This window comes from Ovis aries, chromosome 4 (genome assembly GCF_016772045.2).
Source record: "Ovis aries strain OAR_USU_Benz2616 breed Rambouillet chromosome 4, ARS-UI_Ramb_v3.0, whole genome shotgun sequence".
In the NCBI taxonomy this organism is placed as follows: Eukaryota; Metazoa; Chordata; class Mammalia; order Artiodactyla; family Bovidae; genus Ovis; species Ovis aries.
The window spans coordinates 11,467,141-11,487,237 of NC_056057.1; the positions used below are offsets into that span (position 1 = coordinate 11,467,141).

At 38.4% G+C, this 20,097-nt stretch overlaps 1 protein-coding gene across 1 annotated transcript in view; it reads left to right on the plus strand.

Annotated features, from left to right (window-relative positions):
* Positions 1-20,097, plus strand: part of VPS50 (VPS50 subunit of EARP/GARPII complex) — a 137,748-nt gene that overhangs the window by 89,190 nt on the left and 28,461 nt on the right. The window contains exons 17-20 of the mRNA XM_004007717.4: positions 1,747-1,837; positions 3,635-3,811; positions 7,779-7,897; positions 10,875-10,981. Of these exons, the coding sequence (XP_004007766.1) occupies positions 1,747-1,837; positions 3,635-3,811; positions 7,779-7,897; positions 10,875-10,981 (494 nt within the window). The remainder of the gene's footprint in view (positions 1-1,746; positions 1,838-3,634; positions 3,812-7,778; positions 7,898-10,874; positions 10,982-20,097) is intronic.

Here is a 20,097-nt window from a genome sequence, read left to right on the forward strand (position 1 = left end):
TATTGTCTCTTTGATTTAGCCATCCTGGTGGTTATGAAGCAGTACCTCCTTATGGTTTGGATTTATATTTGCCTGATGAATGACACTTTTTACATGTTTACTGGTCATTCATATATCTTCTTTACAAAAAATGTCTGTTCAAAGCTTTTGCCCATTTTAAATTTATCTTTTCTTTGCAGAATTGTAAGAGTTGTAAACTTCATCCTTTTAGTTCTTACGTTTGATCTGTGATTCATTTTAGTTAATTTTTGTAAATGGTGATAGCTAAGGGCACAACCACTTTTGCCAAATTCTCAGCTGTGACCTACCACGTCAGATGTTTCTTTCGCACTTCCCTCTATCCTCTCCATCCAGTTGTATGCATGCTAGATGTTTCAACAGCCTCACCTATCTCTTATGATCTTTTCTGTTTCTTCCCATTTTTTTCCCCCATTTGTGCTTCAGGTTTGCTATTTCCTATCGAACCACCTTCAAGTTCATTAATTCTGTCATCTGATGTTTTACTTACCCAGTTTTAATTTGAAGTATTTTATTTTTTCAGTTATAGATTGTTTGATTCTTTTTTTTATTATTATAGTTCTTAAAGTAATTTTCTTTCTATCCAGTTTGTGCATCTTTTTTTCTATATTTTGTTTAACTTGTTTATAGTAGGTACTTTAAAGCCCGTGTCTATTAAAAACACTAATATTTTGAGCAGTTTCTGCTTTTCACAGATTTTACCATTAATTCCATCTTTAATTTAGAACCTGTGGGTTTTTGTTTTAAAAATCTAGATTTTGTTTTTAGCATGATTTTAGTAACAGCAGTGAGGCTTGTTGTAGGAAGAGGACAGGCACTGGCCCTTTTATTCCTGCGTTAACAAGAAGGAAGTATTTGTTTCTCTGGAATTGCTTGTATAATATACTGATTACTGAAGAGGCAGGGCTTCCCAGGCGGTGCTTGTGGTAAAGGATTTGCCTGCCAGTGCAGGAGACACAAGAGATGGGAGTTCGATTCCTGGGTCAGGAAAATCCCCTGGAGAAGGAAATGGCAACCCACTCCAGTATTCCTGCCTGGAAAATTCCATGGACAGAAGACCCTAGAGAGCTACAGTCCATGAGTCACAAAGAGTTGGACACTACTGAACGTACATACGCTTACATGCACTCAGAAAACTGTAAGAGCAGTAGCATTAAAGAAAGAAGAGATCAGTATAATATGTGACTACTTGTTAATTTAAGTGCCATATTTGCTAATTTATCTCGTAAATGTTGTGTAGAGATAGATAGGCACTGAGCTAAAATATATTTAGAGAGTGATAATCACCTTGATATTGTGGTTTAGTAAGAATGATTAAGATCTGTGCCTTTTAACATAAAACATTTTTCAGTATTTATGGTTTCATAAACCCTGTAAATGATTTCTTGTTTTTTCTTTTGGCAATGATATGTCATTAGCTAAAGTATGTCTTATGTACATGAGTTGGTGAGTCACTTAGTTTAGTCCCTTAATAAAAATGTCATTTTCCCTGCATTTATTATTTTTGCAACATAAGAAATATTCTTGAGTTTGGTAAATACTTGAGGTTTTTTTCTCTTACAGATAAGTACGTAAAAGCAAATGTTTGTGTTTACTACATTGGTCTAAATGGATTTTCAAAATTGATTATGATCACAATGATAACTGTAATAGTTTTTGTTATATTAATCCTTGGATGCAATGTGCTTTTCTTCTTACTTTTGGGGTTATTCATTATTTGTTTTTAAGAACAAGGCTTGATGAACTGAGAATGTTTCTAGAGAATGAGACCTGGGAACTTTGTCCTGTGAAGTCAAATTTCAGCATCTTGCAGCTTCATGTAAGTTTAAGAACAGATAAATCAGTTTTGTATTTAGTAATCTTTAAAAGCAAACCAGATACATGAAAGCATTTATAAAATAATTAAGTTAAGGAAGAGTGCCTTTCCTTTCTTCCTTAAAAGTGATTAATAGTAAGCCTTTTTTTTTACAAAGGTGATGTCACAGTCTATCACTTTTTACTAATTTCAGTTTATACAGTTTAGAAAAACTCTTTTGCCTGCAAAGAGTCAAAATTAAAGTAATTTGTTTTCTTGAGATTTTGGAAGAGGGTCCCTGGTTTATTTAATCTTGCAGAAAAATAATCAGTTATATTTTAATGGTCTTTAGTGAAAATGCTTATATTTGAAGAATATTCGTCATTTCTTAAAGGGTCCAGTAGGTTCTTGACTTCTGCTGTGACTCATAAATTTGTCTGTAATGAGAAAATGCCTCTGGGATAAAAAAGGCATTTACTAAAAAATACCACTAGTTTTTTATTAGTTAATTGATTCCCTGAATCCTGTAATGTAATCTGTGAAAATATCTTTAATTGATTTGTTTTTTCTCTTGATTGAAACATAGTGTAGATAAATATTTCTTGTGTTAGACAGGACATTTCCTACAAATATCCAGTGTCAGAATATAGTATATAAATTTAGATTCCTTTTTCAAAGGTCTACTGTGGTTAGTTTTTGCTTCTGAAAGAAATATCTTTCTAGAAGGAATTTTCTTATTCTGGATAAATGTAAAGAATACGTGATTAAAAGGATTTTTTTAATGGAATAGTGTTTACGCTCATATTGTGTAATAGCTTACTTCTTATCCAGGTTTATCATATTGCTTTCCTAAAGTGGTGATATTAAATGCAGTGAAACAGATAGCAAAATTAATATTAATTTAAACATTATTTTAGAGTTATTAAATTAAGATGATTCCTTATATTACTTCAAATTCCAGCATTGACTTTAGAACCTCTATCCTAAATAATTTTATTTGAATTTGTATTTAGCCATCAATTGTGTGTGTGGTACAGGCACATACAAATTCTCAGTCGGTAAAGAACCTGCCAGCAGTGCAGGAAACCTGGGTTCGATTCCTGGAGAAGGAAATGGCAACCCACTCCAGTATTCTTGCCTGGAGAATCCCATTGGCAGAGGAGCCTGGCGGGCTACAGTCCATGGGGTCGCAAGAGTCAGACATGGCTGAATGACTAAACCACCATCACCACCACCATAACAGAGAAAGATGTATGTTGAATGCTTAGTTTTCGTTGTATTCACATAGAGTATCTTAAATGGTATAAGCTATTTGACCTGACAACAGTTAGCTTTTATAAATGACTCTGTTGATTAAAACTGCCCTTCCGGGACTTTTGCTATTGTGTAAAATGTTTAGAATTATCATTTGAATTGAAGTTATTAAAAATTCTGTGCCATTCCTTAAAGTAAGCCAAAAATAGCTTGATGCAGATAGCTCCGTTCTAAGTGATGTCGGTTACTGAATTGTCTTTAGGAAAACGTTTGAACCTGTGTGTGCAAGTTTGTGCTTTCAGAAAACTTACGAGATTTAAAAATGAATAACGTAAAGAATCAGGGTGGTTTTCTTCACTGACTCTACGTTTGCACTGATGGAATATGTTTATGTTGTTGTTCAGTCACTAAGTTGGGCCCAGTACTTTGCAACCCCATGACCTGCAGCGGGCCAGGCTTCCCTGCCCTTCACTATCTCTTGGAGTTCGGTCAAATTCATGTTTATGTACTTGAATTTTATTGTTGTTGCAAAAAGGAATCTGGCTCATTTCTTTTCTTAATGTCTAGGAATTTAAATTCATGGAACAGTCTCGTTCTCCATCAGTTTCACCCAGTAAGCAGTCATCTGCAACTTCCTCAAAAACAGTAACCTTGTTTGAGCAGTACTGCAGTGGTGGGAATCCATTTGAAATTCAGGCCGACCACAAAGATGAAGAAACAGAAGATGTCTTGGCTTCTAATGGGGTATGTGGTGTTTTCAAAACATACCCTGGAATGTAAGTGGGGTTTTCTTATCGCGAGTGTTGTACCCAGTGAGCAAGGTAATTGGCTAGATTTGTTCACACATTTACTGCCCTCCTTTCCTACCTGTGGGGCTTCCCACGTGATGCAGTGATGAAGAATCCACCTGCCGGTGCAGGAAACACAGGAGACACAGGTTCGATCCTGGGTTGGGAAGATTCCCTAGAGGAGGAAATGGCAATCCACTCCAGTATTCTTGCCTGGGAAATCCATGGACAGAGGAGCCTAGAGGGCTGCAGTCCATGGGATCGCAGCGAGTCAGACAAGACTAAGCACACACGCATGCATTCATATATTTACCACCCACTTTCCTGCTTTATACTTAGGCTCCCGTGTTACTGTTTGCACTGGAAATGAATGGCTTTCCAGTACATTTTGTGGACATTGACCTTTTGAATGATGAGCTTTGTCTTTATGTTTACTTTGTGTTGTTGCTAGATTGCTTTGTATTCTTATCAGATTATTGATGGAATAGGAGTATAGTTTCTTCACTGCGCAGTTAACATGATTTGTTGGATAGATGGATGTATGTGAGAATAGATCATCAGCACTTTTCTCTCAACTCTACTCTTGGGCAGCTAAGTGAGTCATTTTGTTCCATATCCCCTTTACTGAGAAAGGGTAGTGTCTTGTTTGGTTACTGGCTAGGAATATTTTGAACATTTAGGAGTATGATGTTTTTGTTTTATAAATTTATTTATTTTTAATTGGTACAAAGTTGCTTTATAATGTTGTGTTGGTTTCTGCCATACATCAATGAGAATCAGTCACGACTATGTGTGTATATATATATCACCCCCCTTCCTGAATCTCCACCCGACCCTTCTAGGTCATCACAGTGACCCACTGGGCTCTTTGTGTTATATAGCAGTAGTGTTTTTGTTTTTTTTTTAATCTGTTTCATTATTTTTATTAAGGCCTATAGCTCAAATTCAGCCTATATTTATGTGGTACAGATATGAATTTTAAATTTACTAAAGTATTTTTAATGTTGAGTTGGTCTTTAGTGTTATATTTGGAAGCTACATTTATCTTACTGTCCAAGAAAGTACTTTAAGGAAACATACTTTCTTTAACCATTTTCTCTCTTTTTTTTTTTTTTTTTAGTTTTTTATTTTTTAAATTTTAAAATCTTTAATTCTTACATGCGTTCCCAAACATGAACCCCCCTCCCACCTCCCTCCCCATAAAATCTCTCTGGGTCATCCCCATGCACCAGCCCCAAGCATGCTGCATCCTGCGTCAGACATAGACTGGCGATTCAATTCTTACATGATAGTATACATGTTAGAATGTCATTCTCCCAAATCATCCCACCCTCTCCCTCTGAGTCCAAAAGTCCATTATACGCATCTGTGTAGTGTTTTAACAACACTCTGAGCAGTTCAGAAAACACAAACCAGAAGTAGTGTGAGTTGATGGCAAGATTTGCAGGCAGCTGAATGATTATGACTTTTATTGATTAACTCTGTGGCTCTTGGCAAGTTACTGTGACTTTGTGACCCTCAGTTTTCCCATGTTTACAGTGTGGGAATGCTTGCTTCACCATTACCTACAGGGTGTTTTCACAGTTTTTAATTTGGATGTGTCCTTCTGTTCTTCAGAATTTCCAGAGGGACTGGGTACGAATTTTATTTTGGATCTGATGAAGATGCAGTGAAAACTGTGCACATTTGACAAAAAGCTGTTGAATTTATCTCCATGTTTTTGGGTTTTGTTATTAAGTGAAACTGTCCTTTGAAAAATCTTGTCATGAAAATACACCAATATCATGTTTCATTGTGAAGTAGAAATTATTTCATAGTAAACCTTATTTAAAATGATAATTTTGTGATTCTTTGTGACATTTTGTCTTGGTTAATGTAGACTAAACCGAAAGGAATTAAGCCAGTCAAATATTTTTGAAATAATGTATCCCTCTGTACTAGTGATTTGTTCATTTTAATCTCGCATTGCCTTTGATTTTTTCTTTGTGGCAGTTGTATTCTATATAAGGTAACCACGAACACTAAATCTGCAAGTAGAAAACTTACTCTTAGGCAACATATGGGATTAAGTATCTGCAAGCCTCTGGTCACAACATTTTCACCAACTGGTCAGTATACAGCCTTTGTTTTACGTGTGTTTTAATATACAGTGTCGACTTATTAACATTGAGCTCACAACTGACAGCACTGTAACCCATGCCTGAGTGAAGCTTATCTAACACACTTATTCTTGCCATACGGCACCTTACAGTCTTCTTGCCATACGGCACCTTACAGTCTTCTTGCACTTGGAAACACTGGGTGACACCAGTCCTGTGCTTGGGGGACATTCTGAAGGGTGAAATCACCAGCGAAATGCACAGAAACCTTAAGAATATGGCACTACATCACCTGTGGGAAGGGCGTTTGTTTATAGCCGAAATAAGAAGGGGGAGGGCTGGTTGCCTTGTTTGCTCTCAGTTGGGAGTATGCAGGTGAGGTGACTCAGAAGGGTTTGCCACTCCATACAGAGCACGCATCCATGCACGATGGTGGAAGTGTTGTAAAGTCTTGATGTTGGGGTTACAAATTTTATCAGGTAGGGAAACTTGCAAACACAGAATCCTTGAAAATGATCTGTGGTGCTGGGCAGCTGACCCTAGTCTGTAGAGAACACCTTTCTGAGTGTCAGCAGAATCACGTTGTGTACAAGTAGGGGAGAAGGTCTCTAATGTTCGTATGTATCCATTAACGTGTGAGCTGATGACCTTCCCAGGTACAGCATAGGTCCTTGAGGATCAGAGTCCACGTCTTAGAAACAACCTGTCAGAATGCGTTGTTGCTGTTGTTCAGTCGCTAAGTCGTGTCTGACTCTTTTGGGAGCCTGTGGCTGTAGCCTGCCAGGCTCCTCTGTCCATGGGATTCTCCAGGCAAGAATACTGGAGTGGGTTGCCATTTCCTTCTCCAGGGGATCTTCCTGACCCAGGGGTCAAACCTCGTCTCCTGCTTGGCAGGCAGACTTTTTACCACTGAGCCATCTGGGAAGCCTGTCATAATGCTTTAGACTCAAAAAGTAGTCGTTGAATTAGAGGACTAATTTCTTTCCATGTTGTCGTCATACTGGTCTCCTCAACCGGCATATGGGGGTAAAACTCCTTCATAGAATTGTTTTGAAGAGTCAGTGGGGCAGTTCATGAAAGCACTTAGCCCAGTACTTGGTTAAAACGCAATAAATGTTCGCCATTGTTCCGTCATACTAATTTATGAGGCTCGTCGGCAGTGATGTGGCGATACTGCCGTGCTTCCTTTGTTGCGCGTGGACTCCGCTTCCTCTCCCACTCTGGCTCTGGGCCATGATGCCAAAAAGAGGATGAAAAGGCACTCTGCCTCTCAAGAGCAAATCTGCCATTTTTGTCCTTGCTCTCAGTAGTCCCTGGATGCTTAGCCTAAGTTTCTAAGCTGCCCTTGGAATTAAATGATGAATTAGATAGACTATTAGCATGTGTGTTGTATGTGTTTATTAAGCTGAATTAATACTTCTAGACTGTCAGGATTTTATCCTTCAGCTTCTTATAATAAATTAGCAAAATGGAAATAAGTATGGTGAAACTACTTGAAGGAAGAGCTTTTTTTAATCAAACATACACTCTTTTCCTCTTCTAGGGTATGGGTTGTTTTTTATTTTGTTTGTTCATAGGGAAACTTTTTTTTCTTTGGGGCATTTATAAGCTTTGAAAGTATAATGTTTGTGTTTTTTTTGCTTTGAGCTGGTTAAGGTAGCATGATGATAAAGAAAAGGGAAGGTTTAAAAAGGTTTTGATGGCAAAATCAAAGCTTCTTATAAGATTGGGTATTATTTTATTGTGTTGAAAGACTCCAAGAAAGGTTGGTTCTACATTCACACTGTTGAATATACTGTTTTGTTGTTTGTTTTTTTTTTTCAGTATGAATCTGATGAACAAGAAAAAAGTGCCTACCAGGAATATGACAGTGACAGTGATGTTCCTGAGGAACTAAAACGAGATTTTGTTGATGAGCAGACAGGCGATGCTCCTGTGAAAAGGTAATTATTCTTAGGTTGTACGGTATTTCACATTTTATGTTGCATGCTTAACATACAGGATTTACTTGCAAGGTTAAGAAAAAACAAACCTTAAAAATTAAATTTTCTTTTGGTTATAATATTGCATGACAAGTTAATATATTTTTTAAATGATTCCTGAAAGGCTGAAAATGTAGTAGTTTACACACACACACACACACACACACACACACACACATATATATATAAAATGGGCATAACCTAAGAGCTCTTCATTTAGAGATCAGTAGCTTTTGCAGATAAACAGACTTGCAATTTATAGAATCAGTACCGCCTTGGAAGGCAGTCTGTGCCTCATATAGATCAGTTTGTTTCACATTGATTTCCTTTTCCTCAAGGAGGAAAATAGTCATTTGTTTTGTATGTGGAGTTCCTGCCTCAGTCTAGTAAATAGAGAAAAATCTTCCCAGTGTCATTGATATTTGCTATTTGAGCCTTTTATTAGTGTTCCTTGTTTTGTACTTTTGTTTTTGTTTTATGATTAACTGTCTTCTTCAAAAACTATGATAACCGTATAAGAATTTTTGTCACCTTCTTTAAATTGGGCCTGATTCTGATTTGTGAGTAATGTCATGACTATCAGACACTGAATGACCACAAATATATTTTTAATGACAGATTTACATACCCTCTTTTCTACCCTTTTCCCTCCAATTACCTAGTTAATACTTGGTTGATTTGACACCTTGATTGATAGAATCTCTCACCTCAAAAATGAGCAACTCATATAATTGGGAAAATTTATTTCCATTGGTTTGTACAAATGTGTGATATATACATCTGTGATCTATTTTGAACTGAGTAGAACTATTTTGTTGGACTTCTTCATCAGATGTTTTGGGTATGTTTTTGCTGAAAAGAAAACTAATTAAGTTGAACAAACAGCTGCCATTTATATGTGTATGTACTCCCATTCTTGGTGGGTTTTACAGCCCCTTAAACTTTTACCCTTAAGGAATATACACAATGTAAACTACTAATTGCAGCCAGCCAACCGGTTGACAGTTACTGTCAATTTCAACTTCTCAGTGTCTCTTGAATTTATCAAAATTTCTTGTATTTCACTGTCGCCATCCTAGTTCAAGGAAAAGTGTCTGTGCAAGATCATTGAATCAATCCCCTTCCCTTGGCTTTCCATCTCTAGTCTTAACCCTTTCTAATCCATTCTTGGATACAAATTTAGATTTTTCTTTCATATACACATTTGACAGTGTCTTTTTCCTGGCTAAAATGCTGAATGGCTCACCACTGCGATTATGGTAGGGTTCATGCTCTTTGTGATCATGAGGTTCCGTTGTTTTTGGTGGTCTGGCCTTACTTTTCCTTCTGCCCATGCATTCTCCCGGCTGCCGCTGTCAGCTCCTCTGCCTCTCTCAGTGTATTGCTTTCTCACCTCTGGCCTTGTTACATGTTGTCCCCTTTTCTTCTGTACTTACCATATATCTTCTACTTCTCCTTTGAATTTACTACTGTCACCGCAACCCTAGACTTTACCATTATACTCTATACCTATTTCAGATTCTAAGTAAAGTGTCTTTCATATTGGTAGGTCTGAAATCAGGATGCTTGGTACACTTGATGTGTACTTTCCCTAGAACACTTTTTTGTTTTTTAAATGACATATCTTCCTTTTTGTTTTTTATTTATTTAATGACATATAGTTGACTTATAATTTTGTGTTAGTTGTCAGTGTACAGCAAAGTGATTCACTTATGCATATATATGTGTATATATATATTCTTTTCAAAAATTCTTTTCCATTATCGTTTATCATGAGGTATTAAATACCTTGTATATACAATACAATACTATACAATAGTTCCTTGTGCTATACAATAAATCCTTGTTTTTTTAATCTATTTTGTATGCGGTGGTGTGCATCTGTTAATCCCATATACCCAGTTAAAACTCCCCACCATTTCCCCTTTGATAACCATAAGGTTTCTTTCCAATGTCTGTGAGTCTGTTTTTGTTTCATAAGTGAGTTCATTTGTATTGTTTTCTAGATTCCACATATAACTGATATCCTATAGTATTTGTCTTTCTTTGTGTGACTTACTTAGCTTAGTGTAATAATCTGTAGGTTCATCCATGTTGCTCCAAATAATATTATTTCTTTTTTATGGCTGAATAGTATTCCATTGTATGGGTGTGTTTGTCTGTGTATGTGTATGTGCATATGTGCATGTGTGGGTTTACACACACACACACACACACACACACACACGCACGCACTTTATCTGTTCGTCTGTAGATGGATACTTAGGTTGCTTCCACATCTTGGCTGTTGTAAGTAGTGCCACTGTGAGAATTGGGCTTCATGTATCTTTTCAAGTTAGAGCTTTCATCTTTTCTAGATATATGCCTAGGAGTAGGATTGTTTCATGTGCCTGTTGGCCATCTGTATGTCTTCCTTGGAGAAATGTCCATTTAGGTCTTCTGCTTATGTTTTGATTGGGGTGTTGTTTTTTTGTTATTGATTCCTATGTGCTGTTAGTATATTTTGAAAGGTTAGCCCTTGTCAGTCCCATCATTTGCAAATATTTTCTCCCAATTCATGGGTTGTCTTTTAATTTTGTTTATGGTTTCCTTTGCTGTGCAAGATTTTAAGTTTGATTAGGTCCCATCTGTTTATTTTTGCTTTTATTTCTATCGGCTTGGGAGACAAAACATTGCTCTGATTCAGTGACACAGCTTCTTTTAGTGGTTGATAATGTGTGAGAACTGAAGAAATACGTTATAGTCCTTTATTTCTTGGCTTACTGATTTCGCTTCCCCTCTGTAAGGACAGGAGGATAATCTCTGTATCCCCAGCTGATACATGGTAAGATTTTCGATAGCTAATTAGTGAAGGAAGGCTATATCCTAAGCTGAATAACTTATTGACTTACTACTTGGCAACCCTAATTTGAAATCTGTTTTGTTTTCTCATATCAAGTGTTTCTCGAGAGACCCTAAAAAGCAGGAAGAAATCAGACTACAGTCTAAATAAAGTGAATGCACCCATCTTAACAAATACAACATTGAATGTAATAAGGCTTGTTGGTAAGTAGCTATTCCTCTTTAAAAAAAATTATTATAGCCGTTACATTAGTCTACATTTGTTACCAAATGGATTTTCATTGTGCAGCCCAGCGCCCACCACAATGAAGAATTTAAGATTATCCTATGTCAGTGCTTTCTCATCTTAATTGTTCCAAATAGTATAATACTCATGTCAGTTTTTCTTTTTTGGTTAACTACTAATATTTGTGTCTTCCACTTTTTGTAAAATATTCCAATTAATAGAAATCTAGTGGAAAAATTCTCTGTGTGAGGTAGAGGTCCATATGAGATGGTAGTGGCAGTTTTGTATTTATACAGTGTTTTGTATTTTATTGTTTCACTGATATTCACAGTCTTGTCAGATAGGCAGAGTGAACAGTGATTGTTCTGGCATTTTTCAGACACAAGAGTTCTACAAGCTAAATGTTCACACTGTGGGAAGCGTTATTCATATTATAGATAAGACCTTTATTGATGATTTTGTAGGAGGCAAAGAACCTAGAAATGCCATATGAAATATTTAAGTTTGAAGATGATATGGATTTTTAATATCAGTACTCCAGCATTTTATATGCTCTCTCAACCTTTGTATCTCATAAATAAGTCTGTACATTTGACAAATAAGTTATAGAGATGTCTTCTCATGTTAATTAAGTTACCTATACCAGTCAGGAATCTTACTGATTTTCTATAAAAATCTCTGTATTCTATTTATGGAGATGATAATTTCCTGTTGCCTAGTTTAATTACTCTTAGCTCTAATAAAAAAAGTTTGTGTTCCCAAAGATAATTTCTAAATTTCATTAATGAATGGGATAAAGAAGGAAAAGTGTTTTTTTTTTTTTAGAAGTCTCACTTTCTTTAGGAAAAATAGTGTGGAAAAGTAATAATGAATTGAGCAGAAAAGAAAAAGTTTATATTTTTATGATACAGGAAAATGGCAGATTCTAAAAGGTTATGATATGGCTGATTGTTGCCAGGAAATTAGCTTTTCTTCCTTATCCAAGAGAGCTAACTGAACCTGCAGTCGTGAGTTACTCTCCAGAATCTATAGTCAGAGTTAGAAGAGTTCCGAGGAGATGATCTTATATCGTTTCCCATAAAATGAGGATTTCTTTCTCTACTGCATCTAATGTATGTGGGCCATCTAGAAGTCTCTGTTTCACGTCTTGCAGTTGCTGAAACCATTATTAATTTGCAAGACTCCTCATTCTGCTCTTAGACTGATATAATTGGTAGAAATCTCTCCCTGATAGTAAGCCAAAATAACTGTCTAATTCTACCTCTTGGTCTTAGATATGCTCTTAAGAGCAAAAAGAGTAAGTCTGTACTTTTTTCTCCTTTTTTCCCATATGGTCACTTTTCCAGTATGTGGTGGTAGCTATACCACTTCCTTTCCTTTTGCTTCCCCTCCCCCAGTCCATTCTTCAGGGTCAGTGTGCTTCAGTTCAGTTCAGTTCAGTTCAGTCGCTCAGTCGTGTCCGACTCTCTGCGACCCCATGAATCACAGCTCGCCAGGCCTCCCTATCCATCACCAACTCCCGGAGTTCACTCAGACTCACGTCCATCGAGTCAGTGATGCCATCCAGCCATCTCATCCTCGGTCATCCCCTTCTCCTCCTGCCCCCAATCCCTCCCAGCATCAGAGTCTTTTCCAATGAGTCAACTCTTCGCATGAGGTGGCCAAAGTACTGGAGTCTCAGCTTTAGCATCATTCCTTCCAAAGAACACCCAGGGCTGATCTCCTTCAGAATGGACTGGTTGGATCTCCTTGCAGTCCAAGGGACTCTCAAGAGTCTTTTCTAACACCACAGTTCAAAAGCATCAGTGTGCTTAAGTTCCCTTATATGGTCCTCATTGTTGGATATTCTAAAGTCCTTGTCATCCTTATCAGTCCTCTGTACTCACTGTAGATTACAGTGTTTGGACACACTGCTTGAGATGTAGTTGAATGAAGCCAGTTTGTGCTCGGTTATGTGGAAGTAACAAAACACCCTAACACATCAGTGGCCTTATCATGATTTATCACAATGCATATTGACTCCTGAGCTTCTTAGTTCTGCCCCAGTGTGTGTCTTCATTCTGTGATGCAGGCTGAAAAAGTAGCAGTCATTGGGATGTGGGGAGAACAAGAGCTGAACCATATTATGGCTCTTAAAGCTGCCACTCTGATGTGCTACCCTGACTTCCTGTAGCATGTCACTGGTCATAGCAAGTCAGGCTTGACCCGTGGTAGAGAAGTGAACTTCACAGGAAGGAACTGCCAGTCCAGGGCGGTGGACAAGGATGCATAATCCTCTTCCAGGGAGTGGAGGTGGAAAAGGACAGATAATTGGGGAAAATAATACAGTCAACCACATTAAATGGTAACTTAACCACATTTAAGGTAAGTTAACTCCTTACCTAGTTCAAAAAGGACTAGAGGTCATCATTGTTGCCTTCTGCCCTAAAAGACATATATTCACTCAAAGCAAATAGGAAGCCACAACAAAACTGAGGAGAAAATCACGTTTTATTCCAACTGTGTGCATGGTAAGTCGCTTCAGTCATGTCCGACTCTGCAACCCTATGGACCCCACCAGGCTCCTCTGTCCATGGGATTCTCCAGGCAAGAATACCGGAGTGGGTTGCCAGGCCTTCCTCCAGGGGATCTTCCTGACCCAGGGATTGAACTCCAGTCTCTTACATCTGCATTGGCAGGCGGGTTCTTTAACACTAGCACCACCTGGAATGCAGGCAAATCAGAAGGAACAATGCATTCTGTTTTTCTCATTATCTAAGGAAGGGATATGTTAATGATAGAAGTGTACTCCTGGAACTAAATTCAGAAGACAATAACGACAAATTCTTCCGTAAGAATCACTGACCAACACAGTGGACATTGTTTTCTAACAGTGGCTTTATAGAAACAGAAAAACTTCATTCTGTGGCTCTTTAGTATAGCAGATGTGTAAAACCTGAGCAATCCTGAATAGAACCTTACTCAGGGAATCTGAGCATCGTAATTTCAGTCTTCTTCCCACTGGATCTTTTACTAGGGTTGTCATTAGGGCACAGTGCATAGAATGATCATCTGACTCTCGTGTCTTTTCCTTTAGGGCTGGGATTAGGTGCTGCCACTATTCCTCAGTGCTGCCTCCCGTGGGTACAAATATGGAAGAATGCTAGGTAGGGTTGGTTAATGCCAGTTGTTACCATTATAAGGCCTAGTTGGCTGGATGTAGAGAAGGCAACAATTTTCTTGATGTCATTTTGGGTAGGGGCGCACATTGCTGTGAATAGCATGGTGATAGCCCCTAGGCATAGTATAATGGACTGGGCATATTTGTTGTTCTCTGTTAGTGGGTAAAAGCGGATTAGTAGGAAAATGCCTGCTACTACTATTGTGCTTGAGTGGAGTAGTGCTGAGACAGGGGTGGGGCCTTCTATTGCGGAGGGCAGTCATGGATGTAGACCAAATGGGGCGGACTTTCCGGTTGCAGCTAGTACTAGCCCTATTAGAGGTAGGCTGGAGTTGTCTGGGTTTAATATGAAAATTTGTTGAAGGTCTCAGGTGTTAAGGTTAGTTAGGAATCATGCTATTGCTAGGATGAATCTGATGTCACCAATGCGGTTATTCAGGATTGCTTGTAGGGCTGCTGTGTTTGCGTCTGCTCGTCCGTATCGTCATCCGATGAGCAAAAATGATACAATTCCAATGCCTTCTCAGCCAATAAATAATTGAAATAGGTTGTTTGTGGTAATAAGGATAAGTGTTATGGTGAGGAATAAGAGTAGATATTTAAGGAAGTGATTAATGTTGGGGTCTGAGTGTATGTATCATATTGAGAACTCTATAATAGATCATGTAACAAATGGAGAAGGCAATGGCACCCCACTCCAGTACTCTTGCCTGGAAAATCCCATGGATGGAGGAGCCTGGTAGGCTGCAGTCCATGGGGTCGTGAAGAGTCGGACATGACTGAGTGACTTCACTTTCACTTTTCACTTTCATGCATTGGAGAAGGAAATGGCAACCCACTCCAGGGTTCTTGCCTGGAGAATCCCAGGGACAGGGGAGCCTAGTGGGCTACCGTCTATGGGGTCCCACAGAGTCAGACACGACTGAAGAGACTTAGCAGCAACGAATAATACTACTGGGACAAATATTATTGAGAAGTAATCTATTTTGAAGCTAAGTGATAATTTAAGGGTTTGGATAGTTAGCCCGTGTCAGTTTGAAATGATTATCTCTTGGCCTGTGTGGATAAATATTATTGTGGGAATTATACTAGTAATGAAGGCGCATGAGATGGTTGTTTGTACGTAAAGTGGATAATTGGAGGTTTTGTAGGTGTTAGAGCTTGTTATTATAATGGGTATGGTTAGTAAGAATAGGGTGGTCAATGTAAAGGAAGAGAATAGGTTTATTACTTTTATTTGGAGTTGCACCAATTTTTTGGTTCCTAAGACCAACAGATAAGTACTATCCTTTAAAAGTTCAAAAAAGCCATGTTGTTAGACATGGGGGCATAGAATTAGCAGTTACTTTTTCGGTAAATAAGAAGGTAGTAAACTTCTATTATTAGATTCACAATCTAATGTTTTTTTTTAAAATATATTTACAGTTCAAGGGTCCTAGAATAATTTTTGGGTTTAGGGATAGTAGTAACAAGGGTAAGATGTGTAATGACATGAGAGCATTTTCTCGTGTGAAGGAAGGTATAATTTTGTTAATATGGTAGTTGTATTTGCCTCGTTGTGTTGTGATTAGCACATACAGGGAGGATAAGGCCGTAATTACTATATTTGCCCCTGTTAGAGTAATTGTGATGTTGGATCATGAAAAAGTTGATACTACTACAAATAGCTCTCCAATCAGGTTGATTGTTGGGGGTAGAGCCAGATTAGTTAAGCTTGCTAAGAGTCATCAGGTGGCCATTAGTGGGAGGAATGTCTGTAGGCCTCAGGCTAGGATTATTGTTCAGCTATGAATTCGTTCAGAGTTAGAGTTTGCTAGGCAGAAAAGTATGGAGGATGTAAGACCATGGGCAATTATTAGGGCTGTAGTTCCTATGTAGCTTCAAGGTGTTTGGATAAGAATGGCTAAAATAACAAGTGCTGTGTGGCTGACAGATGAGTATGCAATGAGTGACTTTAGGTCCGTTTGGTGAAGACAAATCGAGCTAGTTATGATTATGCCCCATAGGGATAGTATGATAAATGGATATGCTATAAAGTCAGTAACTGGATTTAGGGGTAATGAAATCCGTAGTATGCCATATCACCTAGTTTTAGTAGGACTGCTGCAAGAACTGTAGAGCCTGCAGTGGGGGCTTCTGCATGGGCTTTGGGTAGTCAAAGGTGGAGGCTATATAGTGGTATTTTTACTATGAAAGCTATTATGCATTCTAGTCACATAAAGACATTTGACCAGGAATTAGATATTGATTGTGCTCAGTATTGAAGTATTAAGAAGTCCAGATACAAATATGAGGAATAGTGGCAGCACTGAGCACTTTCACGCCCACCACTTTCTCTCTGCCTGGGGCGTCTATATCTTCATTTTGTACATATTCTTGGACTAGAATTTTAAGGGAACCACTCACTGAGGGGTCTCCAACTAGTAAATAACTAGTACTCCATCCCCTGCTATTATTGCATAGAAATACTTGAAGGTAATATTGGCAAAGGTAATGTCTCTTCTTACAAAGCCAGTCCACTTGTGTAAATAAGTTAGATTAGTTTTTGGTGCCTGGGAAGATGAAGGAACTCATTCTCAGTGGTTGGGAAGCACATTTGAGAACATTAAAGGCGTATACAAAGTGTCCTTTTTCAGTGGTGATTATTTGGCAGATCTTTAGGAGAGATTAGACAAAAGAGTGTTAACGGAGCTCCCCAGTGCTAGGTGGTACCTAAATCTATTAGAAAGGCTTGGAGTCTTTCACAAGTACAGGGGACTAACCAGAGTGCTTGCTTGTGAAAAGAGAAAATCCTGTCAGGCTGAGAATTTCTTGCAGACAGAGGCAGAGAAATTTTAAGATATATGTCTCATCATTGAAGTAGCTTTGTTAACCACAGTTTTCTCTACTGGAGGCAACTCTCATGTGAGCAGCTATGGTTAAGTCTGAGGGGCAGAGGTTAGGGTGCCAAAACCTATGTTTGTAAAACCTGCAGACCTTAACAACAAAATTAATTACCTTAGCAGCTGGAAAGAATACACACCAACCCATGCGCAGGATTTAACATTACCGGGATACCTACATAAGGGACGTTTAGTCAGACTGTGGCTGAGTGGCAGTGTATATGACAGAAGAAACACAAAAATCGGAGGGAAGAAATCTCTTTCGTGGGTACATTCTTATAGGTGGGGCATTGATATTTTCATTTTATCACAGAGTATTTTAAATTGAAAAAGTAATGCGTGAAAATGGTTAAAAGTTAACATACCCCAAGGTATAAACAAAGGCCTGGCCTCCAAATCACCTTTCTCATTTGCAGCTCAGTTGCCCTTTATGTGCTATTTATACCCATTGAGGAGCTCTCAACTCAGTGCACTGCTCTAAGGATAACAAACATCCTTCCCAGCTCAGATCCTGTTCGTGCTTTTGCCCCATCAGATTGTTAGCTCCTATACAAGAAGAAGAAAGTTTGCCATCTTTGCAGCATATAGAGCACCCAGAAAGTGCTTTTCGCTTCTGTAGCTACTCAATAAATTTTACACTGAGAACTCTTTAATTTTTAACACACAGACGCACACTTCAGCATTTCTTTTTCTTTTTACCCCGCATTCCCTCCTCTGCACAGGGGCTGTGTCGCACTGACTAAATCCCCCCAGACCCCCTTCCCTGTGGTCCTCACGCTCCTCTCTGGTTCCCTACGATGAGCTCGTAAGGCAGCCCCAGTCTTGCTCCTCTGGTGTAGTCCATGTCCACACTGCTGCTTGGTTTCTTCTCCAGCCCCTCTGTGTGCCTCTTTCCCCTGAGTATACAGGACTCAGCGTCTAGATTTAGGGTGAGAGGGGTTTTGTTTTTTGCTTTTTAAAAAAATTTAAGTATAGTTGATTTACAGTGTTTCAGACGTACAGGAAATGATTCAGTTTTATATATGTATATATAACACACATATGCACATATGTACATATGTATATGTATATATTTCTTTTTCAGATTGTTTTCCATTATAGACTGTTACAAGATATTGAATATAGTTCCCAGTGCTGTACAGTAGGTCCTTGTTGTTTATTTTATATATAATAGTGTGTTTCCATTAAACCCAAATTCCTAATTTATTCTCCCTCTTACCCTTTGGTAACAATAAGTTTGTTTTCTGTGTCTGTGAGTCTGTTTCTGTTTTGTAAATTAGTTCATGTGTATCATTTTTTAGATTCCACATATAAGTGATATCATGTGATTTTTGTCTTTCTCTGTCTGACTTGACTTAGAATGATCATCTCTAGACCCACCCGTGTTGCTGCAAAGGGCGAGAGAGTTTAAACAGTGCTTCCCCTATGGAGCTTTTCCTTATCTCTAGATTAGGTTAGATTCTCTGCATGTAATATCCTATATATATATGTATGTCTCCCATTTTGCCTTCATCACGAGTATATTTATTTTATTTAGGAGAGGTAGCTAAGACATTTTGCTCTCTTAATTATACGCTATGTAAACATTTAACAAGCATTTTCTCATGAGTTTTTCAGAGTACCTTTTTAATATACAGTTAATTGAAGCCTGTTGATAAATAACTTGCTGTATATGTCGCACAGGTTGTCTGATCCTAGAGCAGTAAGCTCTTGACTTCCATGCTTCATAGCCCTAGTGGAGGGTGCCAGGAGTGTCAGGTCCCGGACAGAGGTCAGCACGGTGATAGTAGAGGTTGGAGGCAGGAATAGGAACTTCATGAGGTTTGTAATTTGGGAGACATCCTTCTTGGTTATCTGGGCTACCTATTAGGTAACTTTCCTCTGTGTTCCTAAAGCGTGCTGCCTCTGTGCCTCTGTCGGGAACTCTGGAGAGGAAGAGAGGGTGCCGTATATCTGAACTGCAGACCACATTTTCTCAGCTCGGCTGGCTAACTTTGGAACCATGCTTCTGTATTTTTATCAAGGTAGCTCCTCTCACAGTAACACGTGCATGTGTACGTGCTTGCTCAGTCGTGTCCGACTCTGCGACCCCATGGACTGTAGCCTGCCGAGCTGCTCTGTCCCTGGGATTCTCCAGGCAAGAATACTGGAGTGGGTTGCCATGCCCTCCTCCAGGGGATCTTCCCAACCCAGGGATCAAGCCCGCATCTCCTGCACTGCAGGCAGGTTCTTTACTACTGAGCCACCGGGGAAGGCCTCACAGTAACACATTAATTAGTAAAGAAGAACCTGTGGCCAAAAGCAAGTGTCTCCCACGCACCTCCTGCTCCATCTCAATAGTATGGAGGCAATTGCTTGGTTTGTTTCTGATTGTCTTTCTACTAATTGTAATTTCTCAGAAAAGGGTGTTAAGAAGTAAATGTTTTGAATCCTTGTCAGTCTAAATATGTCTTTATTCTGCTCTTCATGGAATGACAGTTTAGTTGTGTATAGAATTGTTGACTGAGAATTACTTTTCCTTAGAAAGTGGAAATGTCTGATGGTCTATTATTCATTTTTTGCAGGTGAATTTCCTCTGTCTGAAAGTTTTTATGTTTTTTTTTCCCCTTGGTGTTTCAGAATCCTCCATGATGTCTCTGTGAGGTCTTTTTCATTAAGTGTGTTGGGCAGTTTGTTGCCGTTTCAGTCTAATGGTTCGTGTGTTTCTCAGCTATGACTGTTTCTTTGATTTCTGCCTCCCCATTTTCTTTAATCCCTTTTTCTCTGATTTCCCCTTACTCAAGTGTTCAGTCTCTTAAATTGGCCCTTTACGTCTCTCATATTTTTCTAATATCAGTATTTTTCTGTACTTTTGTCTTTTTGCTATACCTTCTGGTAGACTTCCTTTTCCCATCTCTTTAATTTTTTTTAAAAATCACATTTTTAATAACTTTAAATACTTAAGAACCCTTCTGTACTCTTTTTCTTCCTGCCATGTTTGCCTATGATAGGGCTTTACAATAATTACTGTATTTCCTCTTCTTTAGCTTCAATTGTTTTATTTTCTCTAGCA